The 20,734-nt window shown below is 33.9% G+C and overlaps 2 protein-coding genes across 2 annotated transcripts; one reads left to right on the top strand and one right to left on the bottom strand.

The window, feature by feature from the left end:
- The first annotated feature begins 8,909 nt into the window (after window positions 1-8,909).
- Window positions 8,910-10,093, top strand: LOC107644769 (dehydration-responsive element-binding protein 1C). The gene has a single exon (XM_016348698.3). It carries the CDS (start codon window positions 9,072-9,074, stop codon window positions 9,810-9,812), a length of 741 nt encoding a protein of 246 aa, XP_016204184.1. The 5' UTR covers window positions 8,910-9,071; the 3' UTR covers window positions 9,813-10,093.
- A 1,828-nt stretch (window positions 10,094-11,921) lies between these two features.
- On the bottom strand, window positions 11,922-15,558 carry LOC107644768 (uncharacterized). The gene is made up of 5 exons (XM_016348697.3): window positions 15,224-15,558; window positions 13,302-13,563; window positions 13,008-13,204; window positions 12,459-12,646; window positions 11,922-12,365 (listed from the first exon to the last, which is right to left on the bottom strand). Exons 1-5 carry the CDS (start codon window positions 15,325-15,327, stop codon window positions 12,079-12,081), a joined length of 1,038 nt encoding a protein of 345 aa, XP_016204183.1. The 5' UTR covers window positions 15,328-15,558; the 3' UTR covers window positions 11,922-12,078.
- Between the last annotated feature and the right edge of the window lie 5,176 nt (window positions 15,559-20,734).

Here is a 20,734-nt window from a genome sequence, read left to right as displayed (position 1 = left end):
TACATAATTATAAATATTACATATATAAAATTATAAATATTAAATTAAATAAAACAACTTTAAATTATTGTCTTTCTACTATAATTAGTTGCACTATTTGAATATCATCATTTTCACATACAGGAAAATGAAAAGGAATCAATACTTTTATTAATAAAATGTAGAGAATTAACTACTGTTGATTCAAATGCAAATAAATCACTACAACAATTTAGATTATTTTTTAAGGTTATAATGTGTAAAAGAAAATTAAAATTTGTTAAAAAAAAATAAATTTTGACACTATTTTAACTATGAAAATATGTTAATAAAAATTTTGTCAAAAATAGTATTTTTAACATAGAAGTGATTGTGAAAAAAATTTAAATCTTATTTTGATAAATATTGGCCGTCAAAAATAATTTATTAGAAAATTTTGAGAACATATTTTTTGTGATACTTATTAATTGTCAAAAATACTATTTATTTTGACACTTATTGACTATAAAATATTTTCAACAAAAAATTTTAACAAAGAATGAAATGAGATCTTGAAACTAAAGAATAAATTGAGATTTTGAAGATAAAGAATGAGTAGTATAATCCTAAACTGAGAGCAGTGTGATGTCAAAATTAACAGAGCCTAAAGAAGAAGAAAAATAGTGGAGTATATTGAAAACAAATGAGTATCAAAATTGAGGAGTAATTTTCTACGGTCAAATTATTCATCAAGAAAACATAGAAAATTTGACATTTGTGATATTTGTCAAAAATATATATTAATTTTGACATTTAATTATGGTGTTAAAAAATAAAGTGTTAAAATAACTCTATTTTCTTGTAGTGAATCTCATAGTTAAGGGAAAAACACCACCTAAATACTTACAAATTTACATCATCATCATCATTATTGTTATTATTATTATTATTATCTATCTCTGTCGAGGTAAGCATCAAAATGGTCCCTAAAGTTATCCTCGAGGCTCAAAATAATCCTTGAACTTAAAAATTTATCGTAATCGTCCCTGAAGTTGAGCTCCAGTACTCATAGTCGTCCTTCCGGTGAATTTCGTTCAGCTGGCGCAACCGGAAAGCTGACATGGAGTCGTTGGTGACACGTTAGCAGCGCAACGGCTAGCTGACGTGGCGTAGTAAACGTTTTGGAGTCAATTTGGTCCCTAATTTTAGGTTAAAAACCCTAACCCCCAATTGACTTTGTTCTCCTTTCTTCTCCATCGTACACGCTGTTCTCGTCTACTCCCCGTTGCACCAGAGGTGAGTCTTCAGTGTTGTCTTCATCTTCGAACACCAGATGTTATGGTTAGCGCTAGCAACGCAGCTGGATCTCCAGCAACTCACGATCATTTGGAAGCATCATGAGGAGAATGAATAGAAACAGAGATGCGCGTCTGCCAGAATGGTGTGCATGCGGGTCGAGACCAGTGTTGCGATGGTCAGTGACGGATTCTAATCCAGGGAGACTGTTCGTGGGTTGCCCAAACTACAATGTAAGTGCTTGATGCTATTCTTTGTTGTAAATCTAGATGTAAAGTTGGTTGATTCACTTTCCTGGGTTTAGACTGCAGGTAAGAGGTGGTGTGGGTTGTTTCTGTGGGTGGACAAAATTCTGGAAGAAGATGCGATGACATGTGATGGTAGAACAAGCTCTTCAAACGACAACGAAGAATGGAAGATGAAGATTGCTTGGAGGCTTGGAAGACTAGAGTCTAAAGTTAGAGTTTTGAAAATGGGGGGGATTTTCGTGTTAACATGTATGCTGCTGCTGCTGGTTATAGTTGTTGTTCTTGTCTTAAGGTTGGATAGGCAACAGAGTCAATTGTATTTAGCCAAAAAATAAGTGACATGTGATATGCATATGTTGTTCTCTTCATGTACTTGCACCTGTCATTTTGGTTGATAGGAATGCAGATTAAACTGTTTCACATAACTGGGCAAGAATAATTTGAAATATGAATAAAGAAGAGGTTATATGTAAATAATTGTTCCTGCACTACTAATAGAATCATCTAATGGAATTAATCTTAATGGCATACAAGAGAACAACAAAAAGAAAATATGTCACAGCTCAAGTTCAATGAGGTCATAATCCATAATCATATATTCATAATGCAAAAAACATATTCAAAATAGGCATTACAGAGCCAGGGTAATATTCTGCAAGTATATCAAAAGTTTTCAACATATTGAGAACACAAGTTTTGAACACAAAAAATCCTCAACACTTGGGAGCACAAGTTTTCAAAATAGGCATTACACTGCTTCATCAAAATAGTTAAACAAAATAATCTTCTTCTAAACATAATAATCCTAGTCTTCAATTTTTGTTTCTGGGTGGTTTGAATCCATAATTGAGAACAAACTTCATGAAGTTAAAAAGCCTTGTAATGGTCCCCTGTGATGCACCTTGCATAGGATGAGACGGATGAAGAGTTGTGGGTTGACTGGTTGCTGGTGGGGTGGCAGCAGGTGGGGTAGTTGTTACTTGAAACCTGCTTTCTGGAGTTGCCTTTTCTTGTTTGGATGACTTCTTTTTGGGAGGGAGTTTTGGTGGTCTCACAGGAGGAGGCAAGACCTATTAGTGAAGACATGTAGAATAGTTAGTAAAAGTGGAGAAAAACATGCACATAATAAGATTGAATATCATTTAATTTTGTGAACCTCTTGAGAGTCGGTTTGTGACAATGGTGGTTGACTGACTTCAAGCTGAATTTCGGTGGGGGGTTCTGGGACAAGGGTGGCTTCACCACCATTAGCAGCTGGAGGTTGGACAACAGTAGCTTCTGCAGCAGCAGCCTTAGCAGCAGCAGCAGCCACCTCATCAGCAGTTCTGTTTCCACAGTTTTTCTTGGTGTATCCCGATTCACCACAATAACGACAGTGACCTTTTTGATAGATTCTTTTCATCTTCGTCCTCTGCTTTTGACCCCCACTTGGCTCCTCATCTACATCCTTTCTTTTTTTTTTTTTTGTAAGTGGACCTAGTTTCTTTCTAAATTTAGGTGCTTGTGGTCTGTTATGAGGTGACTTTTTTCATAGGGCTTGACCTGAAATTGGATTGATATGGAAGGCATATGTGTTATTATATGCTTCCATTGTCAACCACTGATGACAAAACTCATCTGGTCTTCTACCAACCCTTGCCAATGCAGCACAAGCATGCACACATGGCATCCCTAAATAACATTAACACAAGACCAAATATTACCAATATTAAGCCAACAGTGAAGAAAAAAAATAACAAAGCAAGAAATAAGTAAAAGTATATCACCACTCAATTGCCAAAAATCACATGTGCAGAGCCTCTTTCCCAGATCAACAACCATGTTAGTTGGCCACCCATGAACCTCAAATATCTCGTATTCAGAGTCACCAGACCACATCGGGACCCAACTCTTTGACTCCTTCCTTATTTTTTCTAACCTGCTGCGCTGTATAGGTGGTAGAATACCAGTGTTCGAACTAAGCTTCACTTTGTTCCTAGCGATGGACGTCATTGCATACATTCTGACTTCCTCTAAGAGTGTAATGATAGGTTTGGCTCTAACTTCTTTGATCCTTGAGTTAAAGACTTCACAAGCATTGTTGCAGATACTGTCTATTTTAGATGCATTGCTGAAGAAAGTCCAGCTCCAAGAGTCTCTAGGTCACTTGTTCAAATACTCCCAAGCTTCCTTGTTAACCCTCTCAATCTTTTTGATACTCTCTAAGAACCCATCTTGGCTGGTGCACCTTGCACACTCCCATAGCAACCTCTCAGCTGGAGATCTTTCCACTGTTTATTGAAGTTCTTCCATAAATGCCACACACAGAATATGTGATGGACACCTGGAAAAACCCTCTTAACAGCATGGATTAGGCCCTAAATTTTAAAAAGAACTGGTGAAATACATGTTATCAAGCATCAAAATGATCCCGTAAGTTTTATAAGTGACATCAGATTAGTCCCTTAAGTTTTATAAGTGACATCACTTTAGTCCCTTAAGTTTTATAAGTGACATCAAATTGGTCCCTGTTCTTTACATACATATCAGTTCAATATATATATACCAGTTCATGCTAATACACAGCAGTTCAGCATATATAAGCAGTTCATGCTAATATCAGAGCAACCAATACAAATTATACAACAACAAAACAACAAATACATGGATAAAACGTACCTTCTGCATATCTGATATGAAACAGAGTTTGTTTTGCTTATAATCTCCCAAGTATTGATGAAGTAATTCCAAGAACCACTTCCAGTTTTTAGTATTTTTAATAGGGATAATTACATATGTAATCACATATATGTGATTGTTTGCATCTTGTCCAATTACAGACAAGATCTGGCCACCATGCTGGGTCTTCAGAAAAGCTCCATCCAAGCCTATGAGGGGACTGCAGCCAGCCAGAAATTCCTTCTTACAGGCATCCAAGCAGATGTACATCTTCTCAAATATTGGTTCATCATCAGAGTTGGGCTGAGGGATAACTCCAACTGTGACAATGGAGCTTGGGTTTCTTAAGCAATGTGAGCCCATAATCCCTTACCATCCCATACTGGGCAGTAGCATCACCATACACAACAGTCCTAGCATCTCCTAAGGTCCTAGTCAGTGAACACTTGCTTAGTTTCAAGTCACATTTTGTCTTAAAATACTCAGCAGCCTCACAGTGTCTTAAGTTAGGATATTTTTGTAGCTTCTTCACCAATTTCCCGGCCAGCCACTTCCTATTAGCCAATCTATTTTTGGTTTTCCTTGCACAACTCTAATCATCCATGAATGTCTTGATCTGCCAGTAATTGTTCTCAGTGTTGTTAGCAGCATATACAAGCCAGCCACAATTCTCATCCTTACATTATCATTCTTCTTAAACTAAATTCTGTGACCCTCCTATATACAATATTCACGCACAGCCTCATTGAACTCCATCTTTGTAGTGAATGTCATTCCAACCGCAAGCCTAAACTCCCTAAACCTACCTCCATCTCTGAATATAGGAAAAACCTCATCCGAATCAACCTCCTCCAACTCATCCTCAAAGTTTGGAGGAGTCTTCATTTCTTCTGAGTGCCATGAGTCTCCACCATCAGATTCTTCATAACCTTCATCTTGGGCAGCATGATATGTTCCCATGGACTCGAACTTAGGAATTGGTCCAAAAAAAAGTGCATCATCCTCAGAGCCTGAGTCAGCACACACGGGACCATCATCTTCAACCATTACAGCCCTCTTTTGTTTAGAAGTTTTCTTATCTATCCTGGTTCTGAATTTCACATGTCTTTTTCTTTCCTGCTGATCTCTCCACACTCACATCTTCCTCACTAGACACTAAATCACCATCAGGCCGATATGGTTCATCCTCCTCACTACCATCACTGGCTTCACTATATGAGGAATTTTCTGAGCTAGACAATGCAACATATTCTGTTTAGAGCTGTTTTTCCTTACTATTACGTCTTACACTAGTTTCACTAGCAGCTGCTCTTGTTAATGGCCTCCTTCCATATGGTGCTGGTGCTGCAGATTTTACATTCCTAGTCCCTTTCCTTGGTGCAGCAGACTTCTTGGTCTTTTTTTATTTCGACCATGGTTTAGGAATTTCAGTGGGTTGCGACATTTTTGTGTGTGGGTTTTTCGGCTTGGTTTTACTAGGTTGAGTCACTGTTTTTGGGGTTGGATTGGGGTTGGACATAGGAGTTGCAGTGGGGTGGGGTTGTATTTTTTTTTTGCTGGTTTACTAACAGAAATTGAAATAGGTGGGAGCTTTGTAGTTGAGTCTGTTTTTTGGGTGGGAATAGTGGTGTCATTTGGTGCAGAGGTTGGAGTAGATGCTGTTGTGGTGGGAATTGGCTCGGCATCATCATTGGTGGTGGGATTTGGGGTGGGATTCAAGTCCTGTATCACGATCAGCTCCTTCCCTTTAGATGAAACTGGCTCTGCTTCCTCAATGTACAGAGGTTCTGAGACTCCATGTTCATAGTACACATGAATAACCCCCTTGTTCTGCTGACCTAGGTAGCACATCTCCAAGAGCTCCTTGTCATCTGTTATAGCCCTTAGACCATTTTGCAAGGGCCTATTAGGCACCAGCCACCATGTTTGAGTCACCTTGTCATATCCAAGATTCTTGTGGTAGTCTCGGACAAAAAAGACATCCAATTTGTCTGTATCAACTCCTGGCAACTTAGAGCCATCTCCACCATTGTAAGTCACACCTCCATCAACATCTGTGATGAATGATCCTCCATGGTGAAATATGATGGTAATCAAATCATCACCCATCTGTAATTTCAAAAAAAAAATTTCTTATATCAGCCTCACTAACTTCAACCACATTACCAACTTACTAACTCCATAACTAAAACTGTAACTGCAGTAAACCTTTGGACATAAAAAATAAGTTTTCGTCTTAACAAAAACCTCCTTAGTTGGCCTAACCACTAAGAAACCTACTTTTGATCAAACCTTAGCCAGTACCCCAAAACACAAGCATGCATTCTGACACAAAATACTTGAAGAAAATGTTTTTTCCCCTGTGAAAAATAGATTAACAACAAATTTCAAAAACAGAGCTTCACCACATATTTATATCTTTTTTTACGTACTTGTTTCAGAGAAACCAGCCTTCACAACTCTCTCTCTGATGCAGATGATGAAGGCAATCCTCTGGAGCCTAGGTTCTCCACCGAAATATGCTCCGGTAACTGCAATCGCACTGACGCCAGTGATGAGGGTAGCAGAGAAGAAGAGAGCTCTGCTTTGTGTCGTGTTTGTGTTTTGAGCGTGGAAGACGATACGTTAGTGTAACGTTGAGGGAGGTTTTTTTTTTTGTATATACGACATCGTCTTATGTCATTTTGGCGCCATCCCATATACGATGTCGTTTCTGTGCTGCTAACGTGTCACCAACGACTCCAGGTCAGCTTTTCGGTTGCGCCAGCTGGACGAAATTCACCGGAAGGACGACTATGAGTACCGGAGCTCAACTTCAGGGACGATTACGAAAAATTTTTAAGTTCAGAAATTACTTTGAGTTTCGAGGATAACTTCATGGACCACTTTGATGCTTACCTCATCTTTGTCATTTCTTGTTAACTTTTATGATTTATAATGTATTATTTTGCATAATCTGAAATCTAATGAAGTTAATTATTAAGGTCAAATATAAATTAAACAGTAATAACCTTCTGCACGGGAATATTTTTTACAGCCTAATACAATTTTTACTTGTATTAATTCGAGTACCAACTTATTTATTTATAAATTAATATTAATCGATATTGTTGGGCTGGATTAATTCATTTGTTCGTCCATATGTACGCGTTTCCGCGGGAAGGATGCGAAATTGAATAAAACAATATTTCTGTCAATTCAGAAAAGTTCTCTCTATTTTTATTTTATTTATTTTTCTGTTGAAAAAAAGCGATTGGTTGACAATAGATAATAAAGAAATCAAAGGGCGGTTACTAACTGTCAAACTGAACCGTGTTTTGGAAACTATTTGTCTGCGTTTCAGACAATGTATAACTGTAACATTAGCTGTGTTATCCATGTGCCACGTGTACTCACCGTCACTCTCACTGCTCTTCTCACTCTATAATTTAGCATCTAAATTGGATTTATATTTGGATTGAATATTCAAAGTAGACTTCTTCTTTTGATTAGGATAACGAATCTTTGTTAACTTCAATTATAAGATACTTTTAAAGTTTAGCGTAATGAAAACATGTTGAAAAATCTAAAATTAGTTTCTACATAAGTTTAATGATGTGAGTGTTAGGTATTTAGGTGCATGTTTCTAGATCGAAAATATTTTTTTGCCGTATAGTTTATTGGAATGTGGTTTTAAAACTCGTTTGAATTTTTTTCTTAGAATTTGAGTCAAAATAGAGTCTGAACAATTAATAAAGAATTTGATTGGAGAGTTCTTTAATTTATTTGAAATTCCTTTATAGCTAACACAATGATAGGTTATAAAAGTTATCAAATATACAAATAATTAAGCTTGTAGAGAATGAAATTGAATCTTAGAACTTTGTCTCTTATTCTGAACTTGTGATGTTGTACGTGATTTATTATTTTTTATTTGCCTTCACAATTTTTTTTCGTCAACATAAATTCAATTTTAAAATTTTAAGTTATAAAAATTTAAAGATAAAAATTCACGTACAATTATTTTTATATAAATTTATTAATTAAAAATGATTAAATAATTTTATATATTTAATTAAATTATTATTTAATAATTTTTAATTATTAATTTCATACAAAAAATATTACAGGTGAGCTTTCACCAAATTTAAATTAATAAAAAATATATACATAATTATATTTTTACTATTATTATCTGTATCCTCAACTACATAGAAACTTAAAATGAATTGTAATATTAAAGCAAATAAAGGAGTTATAACTCGGATAGCATAAGCATGGTGACTAAGTTTATTTCATATATTCATAATTGTAAGGCATCACCATATACATGTAACAATATATTCTAGGTCTAGAAGTATGTGTACCAGTAATTCAGATACTGGTATATATAGTATTCTAGTCTAGTCAAGGAGCATGATGATATGATTCTTTGTATTTTGGTGCGACTGGTCACTAGTAGTGTGATGCATGCATGGCTTTCCCATTCAAGGAAACGCGCAATATGTACTTGTATTTCCTCCTTAATGTAACATGTGGTGATAGATAAGATAATACGCACGAACACCTGTCCACGTGTCACGATTTCCCACGCAAATCCACCGTTAACCAACTGTGCTCACTGCATACTAATTCAAAATGGGTCCCACCTTGGGAGGCTGAGCTGTCTTATTAGCTTCTTCTCCTCGTACGAACCTTGCCACCACCTTCCTTCAACGTTCCCCCATCGCCATTTACTCAGTCATCAACCCCAGCTGGCTCCTCTTCATTCTCTAACCCTCACTCTCCCACTCCTCACTTTAATTTCCTCTTCTTCAACCTCCAAATCCAAACCCATATCATTATTATATATATAACACCATCGCTACCACACTCTCCAACAACTTAAACCTTCTAAACATATATAACCAATTCTCTTGTATTTTCCCACTAATGTTTACCTTCACTACTACTCACTCTAACTCCACCACATGGCCGGCTGTTAACTCTGAATTCTCCACTTCCTATGACACTTCCTCGCCCGTTTCTGACGCAAGTACCAGTGGTGGTGGCGCTCATGGTTTCGTGTTATCTGACGAGGAGGTGCTGCTGGCGGCAACCCATCCCAAGAAGCGAGCGGGGAGGAAGAAGTTCAAGGAGACACGTCACCCTGTGTATAGGGGTGTGAGGAGGAGGAACTCTGATAAGTGGGTTTGTGAAGTTAGGGAGCCAAACAAGAAGTCTAGGATTTGGTTGGGGACATTTCCCACGGCTGAGATGGCGGCGCGTGCCCATGACGTGGCAGCAATCGCCTTGAGAGGCCGCCATGCCTGCCTTAACTTTGCTGACTCTGCGTGGCGGCTACAGTTGCCTGCCACGTCAGATGCCAAGGCCATCCAGAAGGCTGCAGCAGAGGCTGCTGAGGCCTTCCGACCTAGGATGGCCTTGGAGACTAATGACAATTCCAAAGAAAGTATCGATGATGAGGTGGCAGTGGCGGCAGCCGTGCCAAAAGAAGAGGAACAAGGAGTGTTTTGTATGGAGGAGGAAGAGGCCGAGACGGTGTTGGGATTGCCGGAATCGTTGAGAAATATGGTGCTCATGTCCCCAACACATTGCATGGGGTATGAGTACGGATATGCTGACGTGGACGTTGGTGATACTGAGGTGTCATTATGGAGTTTTCCAATTTAGTTTTTTGACTAATGTGTTTGTCTGGTTTTGTTTTCTTTTTTGTAATGCATGTATCTGTACTTGTTTTTAATCTCTTGTACGGATACTCTTTTGATAAAGACTCAAACAATAATGTCTCTTCATTTTCCCTTATTGTGAGCCCCTAGTTCTTTTATAGTGAAAGTGAATAGGAATGGGTAGGAATGAAGTTATTCATGTACAAAGGATATCATTGATGTTTTTGGATGAGAATCCTTTAATTAGCAGCAATCATAGCAGTGCTACTTCTTTGATGATTGAAATTTGAATTGAATTTACTAAGAAAAAAAAAATAGGATTTCTAAGTACGTTTCATTTTTCTTAAGATAAGGTGCTAAGTGACAAAGTGGCCAACTTGCTCTTTGATGACCCTCTTTGAATAGAGTTAAAGGCGGCTAAGTTATCATTTTTGACTAAAAAATTGTACAAAAGTACTATTTCTACAACAGAATTCAGTAATTTACTCAATAATTCAATTGTACAAGTTTATATATTTAAAAAGTTTTATTCAATTTTACAAATTCTTTTAAGAAATAACGTTGCAAGTTAAATACCTAATTTACAAGCATATCAGTATGATTCTCCACCAAGGAGAATCGTGTAAAATCACACAAGTCATGCTTGTAAGTTTGCCAAAATAACATTTCCTAAGCTTGTACTGATTTGTAGCTTTTAGGTGGTATAATATGGCCAAGAGAGATTTTGATACACTATACACGCTTCTTGACCTACCTTGAGTTCATCCATATCTTAAGTCAATAGTTCTGACCTCTTAAAGTTCTTAGAAAATAATTGCTGCTAAGTTTCAGGGTAAGAGCAATGTATCAGCGCCAGAAACAGAAAAAAAAAATTCTAATTAGAATATTTCCAGAATCGTGGAGATGTTTCATGGTTGGATGTCGGATGATATGAAGTAATACAACTTTTTTTTCTCTTTTCTATTTTTAGGTGGACAGCATGAAATAATACAAGGTCGACGATATTTCTGTATTATTGTTATGTGGATCCTACTCACTGACCCCATTCATTATCATTGGTATTAGTATTTGGTTTATCATATGTGTACAATATATAGTAACACACCTAGCAAGACGACTACATGAGTACTAAAGTATATACTAAATTAATAATTTATATTAAAATATAAAATATATATTAAAAATAAATTAAATAATATACATAAATACATATTAACTGATCTAGTAATTAGTTTTTAGTATACATATAACAATTTTATTTGCTTCTGATATCTCCTTGTTCTTTTCTTTTTCCTTCTTTTTGTTGCAGAAATGGTGGGGAAGGGAAAAGATAACAGTAAGGAAATCCTTCACTAGTTTATTTCAAAGCCAAGTTCTTATAAAAATAAAAACAGATATCTGTTATACTAAGCACTAGCCTTCTAGATTAGTTGATTCATCAAAGGGAGGTTGGTGTTTTGAGAAGGAGTAGTAGACATTGCAAATTTAAATTTTACAAAGGAAATATCTCTAACAAATGAGGAAAACAGGTGTTAAACAAAGTTAAAAAAAGACCAAATAAAACCATCGTGTTAAGCATTACAAAATAAATGCTACACACGAGGAAAATTGATACGAGTCCATTAACAACAGCAGCTACTTCCGACCCAACACAAGAAGCTGAAAGCGATGAGAAAGCAATCGGGCCACCGTTAGCTGAGCAGAGAAACAAGCGTGTGAAGAAGCAACCAGCTTGGATGAAGGACTATGAGCTGTGAAATAGAGGTGCTGTAGAGTAATAAAATTAGCGGTAGCAACAAGTTAGTTACGTTTAGAAGAGAAGGCAGAGATTCAGAGAGCGGTAAGAAATATGAATTGTTATCATTGAGGAATGGTAAGAAATAAGAATCAAGTTAGTTACGTATATTTCTTACCACCCTGTGATTCTCTGCCTTTCCTTTTAACCTTTTCTCTCTTTAAGTTGTTACGTAACTAACTTGATGCTATACAGCACCTCTATTTCCCAGCTCATAGTCCTTCATCCAAGCTGGTTGCTTCTTCACACACTTGTTTCTCTGCTCAGCTAACGGTTTATCTGTCCCAATTGCTTTCTCATCGCTTTCATCTTCTTGTATTGGGCCGAAAGTAGCAGCTGTTGTTAATGGCTCATATCAAAAATGAAAGAGAAAGTTCTGATGTACAAATCAAAGTAGGCATAATAAGAAGCCATGTATGTCCTTTCACCTAATCCTCCACCCCTTCTATCCATTTGAGTCATTCAACAAGCACTGCTATTTCACTTTCTTTAGAAGTGATGTGGTTCTAAACTCAGCATCATCTCTTATGAAACTCCACCAAAGGAATGTGAGAGGAATGGTTGTTGCATGCCACAGTGCATGAGCATCCACATATCCCTTGTAAGGTGGGAAATCGTAATTCTCCAAGAACATAGCTACTCCTCCTCCAACTACCACCAACCATAATTTCCACCGTGCTGGATGCTTGGAAATGCCGGCCCATACCGCCCAAATAAGAAGCTGCAAAATGGCCATTATCATGCAAACTTTTACGTTCAAACCTGAAAAGAACAGTCGACACATCATCATACGTGTGCAAGATTGGTATACTGCATAGAAGGGGACAGAGAGCAATCTTAAGAACAGAAGATTACCATAAGCAAGATCATAGAAGTTCAAATACATGATATGAGTTGTCACAAAAGCAATCAAGGGAGCGGAAATCATAACTCTTGTAGCTTCATCCCTCACATTAAAAGCTCGAAGAATTGCTAGGATGAGGGTATATCCAAGTAATGCCACAGCAGAAGAGTAATCTAGTTTCTGTGTTAGCTCTACATCCCTACAGATAACGAAGTTTATTTAAAATACACATTAAAACCCTCCAGAAAAAGGTCCTATTATAATCACAGAAATGAAATATCAAACAAAGCATAGCTGGCATAGATCCCTTGTAATAATGTATATTAATAAGGATGATCATAATCTACCTTCTTTAAATTGTCTTGTGATGTAGTCAGTATAAATATTTTATGACCATAGTGGTGTAAAATTTCAAAATAGATATGCCTAAAGTGTAAGAAAATTAGTAAGGAACTAACAAGAAACTAAAATTGTGCTACAGGGGTTGTTACTACAAGTCTACAACACTGAAACAAGATTTAGTATAGAACATAAATGGTAATCACTAGCAAACAACTTACCTACTATGAAAAACAGCACTCCATAACCATGAATTCATAGATAGGATTCCGTAGATGTGCCACAAGCCAGTGTACTCATAATAGGTCTTCTTATCTGGCCTCAAAGGCAAATTATAATACACAAGAATGAAGAAGGACACCCAGCCATGAAACTGTATAGCAAGATTAAGAGCGGACAGAGCAACAGCAACTGGTTCCTGAAACCATATATAACATATCCATGCCACATTGAGAAACTGAAACCAACCAACCCATATAACAACTAAGCTTTTCATATGAGATTCATGAAAGAACCTGAATCCCATAAACACGCCGAAATGGCCATTTTCCATGATACTTGACAGGCTTGTCACCGAGTTTTGTTCTTTCTTCCTCTCTAGCTACCATGCAGTGATACCGACAGTCAGTGCGGCAGTCCCATTGTTTCCACCTCAGGTAAAGGGGTTCATGCATGTACCATGGACCATCAACTGGTTTTCCGTCTGATGAGAATTTACAGTGTTGAAAGCATCTATCACCTACACATCCAGTTTTCTCGCACTGTTCCACGCAACCTCTGAAATTCAATAATCACAATAAAACTGATCATATTGTTGAATAGAACATGGGATAATTTTCTTGCTGTTATCAATAACACAGCAATTTCTTTGACGTGTGTAAATTTTGCAGTTGCTGTTCTGACCTGACTTATTTGCAAATTACAACTTACAACCAACAATAAATAAGCCTCGAACTTTTCTAATATTAAAATTAAAACCACCTAAAAGAAAACCAAGAGTTAGATTTTTGCAAATGGAATGAGGACCTTATGAAAGTTTAAATTCCTTCCATCAAGCCCTTAGACTCTTTAGAACTTAACCAAAAGGGTAAGGAATTATTTGATGTTTTGCATAAAAGTCAAGACTGAAGCTGCATAACCATGGTAACATGTTGTTGATAGATAGCAAAATGTCAAAAGGAGACAAATGCATTCACAAGAGACAAATGCATCCATACCAAGAAAACAGAGAAGCTGAAAGAGAGTCACACACAACTTTGAACAGGATACTTGTGCTTACCTAAATGTGCTAGATAAAGCTATTAACGCTGAAACATCATATGTATAAAAATGTTCAAGCAATTGCATGAAAAAGATTCAAACTACTTGAAGCATGAGAGTTGCGCAGGATGTGTGAATGATGATGAAACCCAGGTGAATCTTACAATAACAGCAGCAATAAAATTTCCTATACTAATGCCATAAAATCCCCATTCAATCCAAATTACTTCTTTTTCTGGGAGCAGGGTTTCAATCTCGTCGTCTTCTCAACATATCAGTCCTCGTCGGTCGTAACCATAAAGAATAAAGACCAACCTATTTGCTGTGACCTTAGATTTATTATACTAATAGGAATTTTAATTATTACAACTTATAATAGTGAAAATAGATATTTCACTAATCAAATCAAAGGGCATTTATGCAAGGTCAGGAAATAGTTGAAACTTGACAACAATTTCCCTTGCTTACCTCAATAGATGACCAAAAAATGAGTCTCACCAGGTATGCCATAACAATTAACACCAACAACACAAAGGCATGCCATTTTATTTACATAAAGTCTATCCTTTACCGTTTGGATTGTAATCCCACGAAAAATAGCTTGTCTTGTTTCCCAATTTGAAAACCTCACTTGGAAAAAGCTTCTCCTTTATAGGTTTGTTCTAAACCATGGTTTGGGTTCCAAATAGAAACCAAACACGCCAAATTAGTGATCGAAACATCAATGCCACAACTGTTTTATTGAACATCACAACAGACACAAATTTTAATTACACAAAGACAGAACAACAAAGTTCCGAGAAGAAACACAACTATGAACTACACACAGAAGATATGATAAGAATGATCTCAAAAAATCTACTCTCAAATTTAACACACTCCATGCTTAACAACAGAGATTAAACCAAACAAATATATACATCATCATTCATTTCCCTATGCAGGGATTGAGATTCCAAAAATATACTAAACGGAATCATTCAATATATAGATTAAAAAGATTCCAAGACCACCCATTAAACTCTTCCCAAACTATCAAAACACACTATATGATTGAAAGTTCCAATTTTTGTCATGGCAATTATAGTAAAACACCAAATCCGGTTCTAGAGTGAGAAGTTAGAGCAAAATCCAGAGCTCAATAGTACATGAATTTCATAAAGAGAATGAAGCTCACTTGTAAATCGGATCGGCGTCGCCGTCTTCAGCAGCAGCGATGAGTCGAAGGAGGAAGCATAGAGCAGTGAGGAGCAAGAAGGAATAGCGAAGATGCGGAGCCATCAGATTCAAGTGAAGGAAAAAGCCAAGTCAAAAGGGTAAGAAGGAGACGGAGGAAGGTGTGGAGATTCCGGAGAGAATCAGCGGGTTTTGCATTTGACGGAGAAGACTAGCTGTTGAAGGAGGAAGAAGGGGAACTGAGTCAACTCGGAGCGAGTTGAACTGAGCTGAATTGAGTTGAAGTGAAGAACCAAGAATCTCGTGAGAAGATGATATATCTCACAGACGGTTTACGAGGTGACACATGTTGTTCCCTTCTTTATATAGTTTTTTCTATGTTTATTAATTTAATATTTAAATTTTATTTAAATCTTAAATCTTAATAATGGTTCACGAAATGATCTGTATTATAAGTTTACGAATAATGTTTACACCAAAATTAGCAATTAAAATTAATTATTAATATAAAATAATATTAAAATATTAATATATATTAAAAATTAATTAAATTATATATATATTTATACATAAATATATTAATAATTAATTTTAATGTATAAATAATATTTTTGTAAGTTTACTAATATTATTATATTTATGTTAGTTTAACTTGGGCAGTCTTTGACTAAATGTACAATTCATCAATGTGTTAAAATATTTTTTTACTCTTGGTCTTAGTTAGTTAGGGAGAAAATATAAATAAATTCCTTACTTTATTTTTTTTAGAAAAATTAATTTTTTATCAATTTAATTACAAATAAATATTTTCTCCCTTATAAATAGAGGATTGGACATATATATTTTTTATTTGTAATTAAATTTAGTGAATAATTTAATTATTATTTTAATAAAATGCTATGAACTATTTATCATTTTCTTTAGTTATAGCTTTTGGATTTGACTATAAGAATAGATGATTAATAAAAGATAAGTAGGTAATGATTTTGCAATGACTTGTACATTTTTTAAGAAAATAAAATATTAGATAAGTTTTTGAAAAAATTTCATGATAGAGAAATGTACTTATAATGTCTAAAATAAAACAATATGAAGTCCTTAAAATAGAGAAATGTACTATATTTAAAAATAAGTCAGATGGACAGAGTTGAGTTATTATGTCAAGTGTCAACTTTTAATTATTATCTTAAAAAAAATTTAAGATTTTAAATTTTTTATAACTTTTTAGTAGATCTGGTGATAATCTTAAAAGAAAATTATTAAAAGAGAGGCATTAAGACCAAGAGTAGGTCTAAGCATGAAGAAATGTTGATGAATATTGAATTGAACAACTCCTTCAATTTGTATAACTTGAATTAGCTTCATACATGATATGGTTGATCTTCAAAATCAGCAAGAAGAGCTCCCATAATCATGGAAACCAGATTCTCTAATCTTCAAGAGGTGATTGGATTCTCACACCATAAGGTAGCGTTTGGTAGAGAGATAGAGACAGAAAGAATGAGACTGAGAGACAGAGACTAAAAGACAGAAATTGAAATAAATCTTAGTATTCTGTTTGGTGCAAAATGGGAGACAGAAATTAAAACAAGAATGAAACTCTAATTTAATTTGCACAAAAGGTAAAATTGGAATTAATTAATTGAAATGAGGGTATTTTAGGTATAAAATGTTATTAAAGTTTCAGTCTCCATCTCTAAAAATTTTAATCCCCTGTGTCCCTACTTTTTGGAGGTACTGAAATACTGAAATTTTAGAGACAGAGACAGAAATTTTAGTACCAATCTCTGAACTAACAAACATAATACTGAGTCTCAGTCTCTCAGTCTCTGTCTCATTACCTCAAAACAAACGCTACCTAAGATCTTGCGAAAACCCAGCTCCCAATATATTTGGATAAACCCACATCAATGCTCATAAATAAGTTCATCATAAAGAGTGCCCACAATTCTATGGAAACATTAATAACCAAGTAATCAACCCCCATATACTTCTTATACACACCAGTACCAAATGATAAAAAAACCATTGATATTATATTCATGTGTGCTCCTCCAAGATATGATTCCACTTTTATTTTATATTAATTTATGCCATGGATGCATTATTTGGATGCCCCAACAACTCTTCTAATGGCTACTCCCTCTATAATTTATTATTTATTTTTCAGCAGTTGAGGTAACGTGATATGTGTTGATATTGTTTTATCATCAGGAATCTCCTATCATTTATTTAATTAATATTTTTCTCCAGCTTTTTGTGTTTGTATTTGAACTTAACAAATTTGTAACTACTAGTATGTTGTATCATGTTGAGAAACTCCAAAATAGTCTGTCTCACAATGCAGAAATAATATTTTCCTGTTATAGCTTCTCTAATATTGTCATTGACTCGACACTATTTTAAGGGAATAGATAAATAGAAGTTCCTTTTTTGACCAATAAATATTTTGGATTAAAAGTCCAATATATGAATAAATAACACCAACAGTGATCCATATGTTAGTCCATATTCGCCCAAAACGTTGATGATCATAATTTTTAGATTTCAGCCCATATTAGCCCAATACTAAATAATATCGTCATTTTTAAAATTTTGTAGAAGGAAAGACATACAAGAGACAAGTCAACGAAAAAATTTTATTTAATAAGTTGGCATCGGATTCGATGGTCTCAGAACGTTTAAACTATTAAATGGTCCTATAACAAAACATGTTTTTTAAGTTTTTTTAATAACTGCTAAATAATACTTTTCTAATTTTAATTACAAATTAACTCCATATATTTTATTTAATTATAAAAACTATTTTTTATTTTATAAATTATTATTTTATCATTCATCTATTATGTTTATTAATAATTAAAAATAAAAACAATAACGAATTAGATCTTCCATTGATCGTAATAAATTTTTTGACAATCCCAATCGATTAAAAGTTTATCTTTGATCCGTGACATTCGTCCAGGGCTGTGAAATCGTGTTTCTTATAAAATCAATCGATTGAATTAACAAAACAATCGATTGAATTTCAGGTTTCGCATAACTCAATCGATTAGACTTCAGGTTATCACAAAATAATCGATTGAAAATTGTAAGGTAGTATGATTTTTGTAAAAATCAATCGATTGATCATATTACCAATCTATTGAACGATGACTAGAATGTGAATTTTTTATAATTCAATGAATTGTTTATATTACCCAATCAATTGTTATTTTTATAAACCACCTGAAAGCTTGTTATTAGAGTGAAAAAAAATGACCATGGCTGACATTTGGAGTCCCATTGAGTGCAATTTTCCGCCGGTTCATGATTGCTGTTGTAGAAAACTCATTCGATTGGATTGCAGTAATTATCTTCTTATTATTGACTTTGTCACGATTTGATACATCTATGACTTTTCTAAGAAGAAACTCATGGCAATTGTGCATGTGAATGCAATGGATGAAATTGGGATTTTTTGTTGTCACCACACAAGTAAGGAAAGTCTGATCTATGTCTTCATTGATCTAGATGAAATAATGAATTTTGAGGAAGAGTCATTTACTGATCCTAGTAATCCTATTAACATTGTTCCTTATGTCAAGAGTCAAGCTCTAAATCAATGGTAATTTTTCTGCTAAGATTGAATCCAAGGATAATCTTAAAGTTGGTCCCTATGAGAAGTACTATATGTAAGTATGCACCTTTCTCTTGTCTCTGTTTTTTCTAGTATGAATTTATGAAACTGTCTCAAACTTAATTAATTCATGTCCTATCCATTATAGACAGATTTATTGTTGGATGAAATTGGAAGCCAATCATAGCTAAAGACGTCCTCTGTCATCCATGATTTTGTGGACGGAGATTACTATATGGATAAATTGGGCATAGCAAATGGTTTTTCCACAAGTAATTTCGAGAGACGCAAAAATATTAGTAGTGGTCATTTTTTTCACTCTAATTTCATGTGGTTATAAAAATAACTTTCGATTGGGCAATATAAACAATTGATTGAATTATAAAAAACCCACATTCTAGTAATCGTTCAATTCATTGGGTAATATGACCAATCGATTGATTTTTGCAAAAATCATACTGCCTTGCAATTTTCAATCGATTGTTTTATGATAACTTGAAGTCCAATCGATTGAGTTATGGAAATCTGAAATTCAATCAATTGTTTTGTTAATCCAATCGATTGATTTTCTAAGAAACACAATTTCCAAGCCCTGGACGAATGTAACGGATCAAAGATAAATTTTAATCGATTGGGATTGCCAAAAAGTTTATTACGATCAATGGAAGATCTAATTCGTTATTATTTTTGTTTTTTATTGTTAATAAATATAATAGATGAATGATAAAATAATAATTTATAAAATAAAAAATAATTTTTATAATTAAATAAAATATATAGGATTAATTTGTAATTAAAATTAAAAATAAACTATTTAGTAGTTATTAAAAAACTTAAAAAACATGTTTTGTTATGAAACTATTTAATAGTCCAAACGTTTTGGGACTATCAAATTCTTAGCCTAATAAATTAGATTGGTCTAATAGTTAATTTATTAATCCATTTAAACAAGACTTGAGATGGTTGGAGAATTGGTTGTGTTGCTTAATAACCACACCCGAGTTTAAGTCCCACAAAAAAAAAAATCTAAAAATGAACACTTGTAATATGTGTGAGTGTGTACATGGATAATGCATAAAATTAGCAACCGTTTAATTCACTTGACAAAAAAATATTATAAGTGAACAAAAATTACTAACATGTCTTATAAGTGAACAAAAATTATTAAAACATTAAATTAAAATATTTTTATTTTTTACTTTAAATAAACTTATTTTTTTAGTAATGCTATACATCTAATAAATATTATCATTTTTTATCAGTAATAATTTGTATCAATATCATTGATAAAATAAATCCTAAAAAATATAAACAATAAATAAGTCCTTGAAAAATTTAAAACCACAACAAAAAAATTAAATATTAAATATATATTCTAAAAAATAATTTTAAAGATTAAATTTTGATATATATATTTTTGCAATCATTATTAAAAAAATAAAATCATCTCATCCTTAAAATTTGATAAATTTTTTTCAAACGGGTGAATGACCATATATTTTTAAAAAATAAAAAAATTTAGAAATCAAATTTTATTCTAAATTTTTTGTGCACTTTCTAAATATTTATACAAATGTTACAAAAATTTAAAGCTAATAGACAAGCTATTTTTTAAATATAAATTTTTTTATTATTTATAAAAATATAATATTTTTTTTATTTTTATTTTAAAATTATTTAAAAACTGTTTTATTAACAATATATTTTATTTATCATTATTTCGAATACTAAATTTTTTTAATATTAAATTAGTAATTAACCTATTCAATATTTATACTAATTAAATAATAATAAAAAAATAATAAAAGTTGTTGGCATGGAGAATTTCTCTTTCTTATAAACAGGTAGCAATCCTATATTTATATTAAAAAATGCAAGAAAAATTTTAAAGAA

Source organism: Arachis ipaensis, chromosome B5, assembly GCF_059453495.1.
Source record: "Arachis ipaensis isolate K30076 ecotype BB chromosome B5, ASM5945349v1, whole genome shotgun sequence".
Lineage (NCBI taxonomy): Eukaryota > Viridiplantae > Streptophyta > Magnoliopsida > Fabales > Fabaceae > Arachis > Arachis ipaensis.
Note: the sequence above shows the minus strand (reverse complement) of the source record. Positions and strands in the feature narration are given on the sequence as shown.

Excerpts from the sequence above, each read along its gene's own strand:
- LOC107644769 (XM_016348698.3), top strand. The coding sequence starts at position 9,072 with ATGTTTACCTTCACTACTACTCACTCTAACTCCACCACATGGCCGGCT.
- LOC107644768 (XM_016348697.3), bottom strand. The coding sequence starts at position 15,327 with ATGGCTCCGCATCTTCGCTATTCCTTCTTGCTCCTCACTGCTCTATGC. Across the intron at positions 13,564-15,223 it reads GACGCCGATCCGATTTACAA|AGGTTGCGTGGAACAGTGCG; the intron begins GTGAGCTTCATT and ends ATTGAATTTCAG. Across the intron at positions 12,647-13,007 it reads AGTGCTGTTTTTCATAGTAG|GGATGTAGAGCTAACACAGA; the intron begins GTAAGTTGTTTG and ends CGTTATCTGTAG.